Here is a 7047-nt window from a genome sequence, read left to right on the forward strand (position 1 = left end):
CTCTTTCCAGGTTGAGCACCTGACCCTGTGTCCCGACCCCCATCCCAATAGTATCTGAGGCTACTAAGACTCTCAGTCTTGTGCGTGCTGCCCCCCTCCACACACACACCCCTGCCCAGCTCCTTATCTCTCAAACCAGCTCTCTCGTTCCTCCATCCTTCCTTGAGTTCATCCACAACATCCCCCTCAACTTTGGGGTCCACATCTCTGCAGCCACCTTGACAACTCTTCCCCCAGAGAGGCTCTCCTTGGTCCTCCACCTGGGGTCCCCTGGTCACCCTAGCTGAGTTCTCTTCTAGCTCCTCCATCCACACTCCCCAGCCCATGAACTCTTTTCCTTCCAGATCAGCCTTCTCCAGCCGCTCCATCCCTCCAGCCTGGCTTCCCCACCTCCTCCCAGCCTCCCAACCTCCCAGCCCCACTCCCTGAAGCCTCTCCAGCCTGGCCTGACCCCTCACCCTTGTGCAGCCCGGTGTACTTGTCCTTGATGACAGTCAGCTCGAAGATCCGACCAAACTGTTCGAAGATGGGTTTCAGGTCCTTTTCCTCCAGATGCCTCGGTATCTGCCCCACAAACAGCTTGATGGCATCCGGTTCCTTCATTGGGGCGGCCCAGGAGAAGGGGCCGAGGGGAGCAGGGAGAGGCCCGAAGGCCAGGGGGAGCTGCCCAGCAAGGAGGCAAGTGGCCGGGGCTGGCTTTCCCTTTGGCCGAAACCACAGTGCTGAGCGGAGGGGCCGCTCTTCACACAAAGGAGGCCCAGGGAGTTGAGGGCTAGGGGTCAGGGGTCTAGGCAGACACTGTCATGCCACCAGGGGGCATAGCCCAAGCAAACGATCTCCCTCCCAGAGATCTGGCAGATATCCCAGGATGGGGGGCAGTGTGGCCAAGACCTGGAGGGTTAGGGTGGTAGCAGGGGCGCTGGGAACTAGGGGTTGAGATTAGAGCTGGAGGTGGAGGAAAGGGCCTGAGGAGGGTGATGGGGTTGCAGGCTGAGGGGTTAGGGTCCTGGTATGGTTGCCAGCAGCGTTGGGGTGGGGGTACTCCTGATGTGGGGCAGGTGGAGCTCTCGTTGGCTTCCCTGGGAGGACACCTCCCCTGTGGCTGATCCTTCTGCTGGGTCCGAAGATCCCTGATGCCAGACGCTTGATCTCTGATGGCGGCAGGGTGCCGGGGGTCCCTTTGGCCCTGCCGCCTCCCTTCAGGTCCTCCCCTCAGCCCCCCTCCCACCCCCACCCCGGTCCCCGGGCCTGGGCTGCTGCTGGCTGCTCCCGCCGCTGGGGCTGCCTGCTTTCCCGGTCACCTGGGTCCCGGAGCTCTGCTCTCCGGCCGCGCTCTCCTCAACAAAAACCTCCCCCTTCCACACCCCCCTCCCCACTCCCACCTCCTTTCCCCTGACATCAGTGATGTCAGTCTCAGGGGTGGAAGACAAATTCTCTACCCTGGAGAGGGACGCACAATCCAGACAAGAGCCACGCCCTCTTCCTATCTCCTTCCTCCCTGACTCCCTTCCCACCCCCAGAAGAGCAGCTGGTCCTGTTGATAATAACCCTTCCCCCATCTTACTCCCTAATCACGAGTTGGGCAAGGCACTAAGATGGAGAATTTATAGAGGAGCCCTAAGGTGGGGTCCATTGTTCCGGGGGCTGGAGCTGTCCCCGGTGCTGGAAGAGAAGACCCAGGAGAGGGGAGCAGGGGGGAGGAAGAGAGAGGAGCTGGCATCTGGGGAGACTGAGAGTGGGGAGCCAAGGGAAGAAAACAGGGAAAAGAAGATGGCATAGAGATGGCTGGGCAGATTAGGGGCGGGTGGGGAGAAGGGTGTAGCTGGGGAGGGAAGCAGGTCGCAGAGCCTGGGGGAAAGGGCAGAAGGGACCCAGAGAGAAGGATGGAAAGGGGGCTGTGGAAGAGAGAGCAGGGTGAGATGGGTGCAGAGAGGGAACTGTGTTTTCCAGAAAGGGAACCAAGAAAAACTCGATCTTGCTGGCATTTGCCAACACCCCCTTCTCGCCCTCTGGGTCGTTTGTGTGTATAAGTGCGTGGGCAGAGGGAGGCAGCAGTGGTGACAGAGGGAGCTCGCACTTGGAAGCTGTTTGAAGACCAGGACACTGTTTAATTCAGCTTTTACTGTTCAGTGTCCAGCACAGTGTCTTGTTCACACATAGTAGGAGCTTAACAAATATTTCTCGAATAAATAGTCAATGCCAAGGACCTCTGATGAGAGTAGATTCCTGATTCCTTCAATGGGCAGAATCACAGCTGGCAAGTTCCCCTTTAGGGCAGAGGAAACCCCAAAATTCCTTCCTTCTGCTTCTCCCCTCGCCCCCACCCCAGTTATGTTCCCTGACTGGGACTCTCTAATTGAGTCAGGTAACAAAGAGGGATGGCGGAAGCATATTTGGGGGCCATTACTCCCCTAAACAGTTAAACTTCTGTAGATGATCAGTTTGCCCTGTGATGTCGAGGGAGCTTGACCCCATTGTACACTGGGCTCACTCACAGCTCCCCCTCAATGCAGGGAGTATCTGCTGGCATCAAACCTCTTGGACGGGGCAGCCCTTGCCTGCCATCAGGTGCTCACCGACCTGGGCTCACAGCTTTTGTGGAACTCCTTGCCTCCTGTCACCCTTTCTTCACCCCAGAATGGGGCTGATGTCTCCACAGTGGTGCTGGTGTCTCTGAAATCTGTCCCACCTGAATCCCAGCAGCCCTGCCTCAGCTCTCTGGACAGGCAGGCTTTTCTTCTGGAAGGGAATTAATAGTACTATCACTTAGATGGCTCTTACGGTGTTGGTCCCGTGTCATAGGCATTGTTTAAATGCTTTATATTTACTAACTTGTTTAACCCTCAGCACCACCCTATGATGTAGGTTCTATTGTTATCTTCGAGTAAAGATGAGGAAACCAAGGCACAGAGAGATTAAATGACTTGTCTAAGGTCACACACTGGAAAGAGGTATAGCTGAGAGTGGAGCCTGGACAGTGTGGTTCCAAGTCCATGCGTTTAACTTCCCTGTCAAATCTCCTCTTGGGAATGGGGGGAGTGGTTGAGCCTGGCCTTTCTTCCTCTTGTGTCTTCATTTGAGCCCTGGGTGAGAGCTATCCTTCCTTCTACTGCTTGATTCTCCATTCACCACCATCCATCCTTCCCTAGCATCATTTCTGTGGCCTGAAGCCACATTCTGGCAGGTATGTATGTTTGAGTGTGAGTGTGAGTGTGTGTGTATGTGTAGACATGATTACACTTCATGGTACGGATGTCCAGGTGCTCCCAATAGGGTCTTCTAAAATGGGTGGGTAGGGGGAAATGGAAGAGGACCCAGTGCAGGGTGGTCAGAATATGCGATGGCAGTGCCAGGGAGTTGAGTGCAAATACATCTGGAAAGTAACTTTCCACCCGTCTCCCCACCCCCACTGCTCCTTCCCTTGCCTCCTAATCTGATCTTGGTATTTATGGAGATGCTAAACAGATCACGCCCTCTGAGGATGGAGCCTAGGAAGACCCCATGGCCCTGTTGATCTCATTACTCTGTGTCTTGTCAGCAGATCTGCCGCCCTGCTGCTCATTCAGGCTTGGGGCTAATCATATTAATTGAAATATTAAACATTCACAAAAATGAATTATAATGAACTCCCCTCACTCCTCCTCCCAGTCAGCAATTGAGGAGACAGCTGCAGGCAGCAAAATGCCTCCAATCCTTCGCTTAGTTTGTGGTCCCCAGATGGAAGGCTTCTGTCTGAGAGGAGAGGCGGGGTTTAGGAGAGAAGGGGTGGGAGCTCTCTTCAGGCCCTCCTTGCTGGGTGACTGTGGACACATCTCTGTTGTCCTTCAGGCTGTCGGGGAGGGAAGCCCTGTGGGGTGAAGACTGGGGGGAAAATGATCCAGAGGCGCTACCAGGGAATTGCTCTCCAGGAGGAGATGAGGCTTCCAAGTAGGTTCCTCCAAGGTACTTTCTCTGCCCACCATCCCCAAGCTCACCCTCTTTCTTATTCTCTGCACTCAATGTTAAGATGCCCTACATTAAAAGATTATTGACTTTATAAAGAGAGAGCTCACTCCTGATTCTTAGGAAATGAGACATGCTAAATAATTGGGGTACTTTTCAGAAAGGTCAAAATGTAGTGATGGTATGTGTGGGCAGAATGGCTAGTCATCAAATACTTGCTGGCCTCACTAATTGAAAACAGAGTGAAGACTTCTGTAGCAGAATCTGTGAGAGTGTACAAAGAATTGATTATGTAATCTTCCTTCCCTCAAGTGGCTTCTACCTCAAGTGGAGAGGTAAGAAAGCCCAACACAATTTACAATAGTGAGAACTGAGGTGCTGTTAAAAAAAGAAAAGTAGCCTCTCTCATTTACACATATGTGTATTGGGGGTTTGGGCCATGGGATGTGGTCAGTCAAGAAAGGCTTGACTGATTCTCAAAGCACAAGAAGATCATAGCCTAGCAGAAGGAAGACATTAATTATTTTATGCATGGGGGTGGGGGATGGAGGGAATTGTGCATGTATATGCCTCTGTGTGTGTGTGTGTGTGTGTGTGTGTGTGTATATGTGTGTGTAGATTTGACAGTCCAGACCAGCACCATTTACTGTAATGCAAGCTGTATATATAATTTAAAAATTTCTAGTAGCCACATTAAAAAAGTGAAAAGAAAAAGTGAAATGACTTTTGATAATATATTTTATTTAACCAGTATATTCAATGTATTATTCAACGAGTTTATATGATATATCCAAAATATTCAACATGTAATCAATGTAAGGATTATTAGAGATATTTACATTTTAAAATACCAAGTCTTCAAAATCCAGTGAGTGATTTACACTTACAGCTCATCTGACACTTTCAGCAAATTTCAAGTGCTTAATAGCCACAGGTGGCTCGTGGTGACCACATTGGATGGTGCAACTTAGAGGTTCCAACACTAGCTTCTCTGGGGGGTGGAGGGGTGGGAAGAGACAGGTCTTGGCCAACAGGAACTATCACCTCTGATTAACCTCTGCTCCTGCCTAAAAAAATCACTTCTGACAGATGGCAGCTTATCTACCTCTCACTATAACTCTCGCTCCTAAAAAACAATCAAAATGATTACTACCCAGATGGGGTTTCTGAGAAGAGATTTGTAGCCCACTATTTAATTTACCTCTTGAGGTGTTTTTCCTGGCTTGGGAACTGCCAACATTTTCACTTCTTTTCCTCAGTCTTTTTTTTTTTTGGCCATGTTGCGTGGCTTGTGGGATCTTACTTCCCTGACCAGGGATTGAACCCAGCCCCAGCAGTGAAAGCACGGAGTGCTAATCACTGGACCGCTAGCAAATTCCCTCCTCAGTCTTTTCTGAGAGGCAGATCGCAGAGAGACCCCCTCCCAGGCCATGGCCTAATGCTGGGCTTATTAAGCTCTTTCCTTGCTCCTTGGGCAGTTTTCACAAATCTGAAAAGACTGCCTCCTTTTGGGCTCTTCTCTGCCTCTCACAAGGTCTCTGCTGCTCATGATCCCCGAGGGGGTGTAGAAATTCAGCACTTGCGTTTATTGTCAGACAGCCTCCTGCCCTTTCTAGGTGCTATTTTCAGCTCTCTGGCTTTCTGTCTCACGTTCTCTTCTTAATTAGATAGCAGAAGAACACATATTGAAGACCAACTGCCTTTCCCCTCCCCTACTCCATTGGGAGTGGGAGACATGATTTAGAATTTATAAGGAGCAGTTAATCTACACAAGAAAGTCAGTCCAAGAGGGGAAACTTCTGGCAGCATGTCCCCAGGTCCTTTCCAGAATTTTTAGTCTGAGAACATTCCTTCCTTTGTAGAACTCGGTTCATTCCATCCTATGGGGTGCTTTCACGTTGTGTTAAGAATCCAAGACTTCAGGGTCAAGTGTCTGCACTTGAAGGATGGAGGGGTTTGGCTCCCGGGCCGGTGGAAAGGGAAGAAGCCTAGATTTTCCTTCCCTACTACTAGGCTTTAAGTGAGAAAGTCAGGAACCAGATTCTGGGAGACTCTGCCTTAGGAATCCCTTTTCCAGTTATGCTCTAGAGCTAAAGAAAAAACTATTTGAGGTTGGGTGGGGTCAAGAAGGGCTCATTTTCATATGCAGTCAAGCTGGGAATTCAGTCCCCAAATCTGGGGAAGGGGATCTATTAGACACCCTCCTGAGCTTACTCCTCGGCTTCAGAGTGGCCCCCTTATTGCTTCCCTCAGCCCCGCCCCTTCTGGAGAGGGCGGGGCCAGGCCGGGGGCGGGTCCTCACCAGCCGCGCCTCCCGTCGCCTTGACGACCGCGACAAGATGGCGAGCCTGCCGGGCGGGATTCAAGGGCTGTACCCCGAGGCGCTGAGCCCCGAACAGCTGGAGAAGCTGCGCGGCTTCAAGGTGGGTGCGGCACCCGACCCCCGCCTCCATTAGAGTGCAGCTCCCCCTGGGGAAGGGCCCCAGAGAAAAGGGACGTGGAGTCTGTTCCCAGATAAATGGGCGGAAGGCTGGGTGGGTGCGGACACACCCGGCTGACCCCTAGGCTTCTGGAGCCCTGAACAGAGCCCGACAGGCTCCTGAAAGTCCAGAAAAAAACTTAAACAGGGATGCCAGAGAAATGGACCGAAATGACTGCCAGATACTTTAACTTAGATACAAACAAGAACTTCCCAACGGTAGAGACCCGACCTTAGTTAAGGCCCCTAAGCCTGAGCCGGAGGCAGCATTGAAGATGTTGATCTGTAAGAAGACAGATGGCTTAAATGTTCAAACGTCCTGGGAAGAGACCCGGGTTAAGTGCGCACGTTGTTTCCCCAAGCCCCCCACACCTCCAGGGCTTGAACCCTGAAATCTTTCTCCTCATGAAGCATGACCTTTTGCTCTTGCCCTCCAGATCCAGACTCGGATTACTAATGAAAAGTACCTAAGGACCCACAAAGAAGTGGAGTTGCTCATAAGTGGTTTCTTCAGGTAGGTGGTTTTCAGACTGGCCTTGAGCAAATAGTGGAAATCTCGTTGGGGATAGATGAGTGTGAGTGACCTCTTCTTTCTTTTCTTTTTTTTTTTTTTTTTTTTTTCCGGT

The 7047-nt window shown here is 51.5% G+C and overlaps 2 protein-coding genes across 10 annotated transcripts in view; one reads left to right on the top strand and one right to left on the bottom strand.

Annotated features, from left to right (window-relative positions):
- CELF3 (CUGBP Elav-like family member 3) overlaps positions 1-914 on the bottom strand; it is a 15144-nt gene extending 14230 nt beyond the window's left edge. For 6 of the 9 annotated variants that reach the window (XM_007460286.1, XM_007460284.1, XM_007460290.1 and 3 more), the window contains exon 1: positions 459-603. In XM_007460286.1, coding sequence (XP_007460348.1) covers positions 459-603 — 145 coding nt within the window. Of the gene's footprint in view, positions 1-458 lie in introns of all 9 variants that reach the window. The other 3 variants (XM_007460292.1, XM_007460291.1, XM_007460285.1) reach the window with 2 other exon arrangements.
- A 5367-nt stretch (positions 915-6281) lies between these two features.
- RIIAD1 (regulatory subunit of type II PKA R-subunit domain containing 1) overlaps positions 6282-7047 on the top strand; it is a 6847-nt gene continuing 6081 nt past the window's right edge. Inside the window, exons 1-2 of the mRNA XM_007460293.1 lie at positions 6282-6365; positions 6859-6935. Of these exons, the coding sequence (XP_007460355.1) occupies positions 6282-6365; positions 6859-6935 (161 nt within the window). The remainder of the gene's footprint in view (positions 6366-6858; positions 6936-7047) is intronic.

This window comes from Lipotes vexillifer, unplaced genomic scaffold (genome assembly GCF_000442215.2).
Source record: "Lipotes vexillifer unplaced genomic scaffold, Lipotes_vexillifer_v1.1 scaffold209, whole genome shotgun sequence".
Lineage (NCBI taxonomy): Eukaryota > Metazoa > Chordata > Mammalia > Artiodactyla > Lipotidae > Lipotes > Lipotes vexillifer.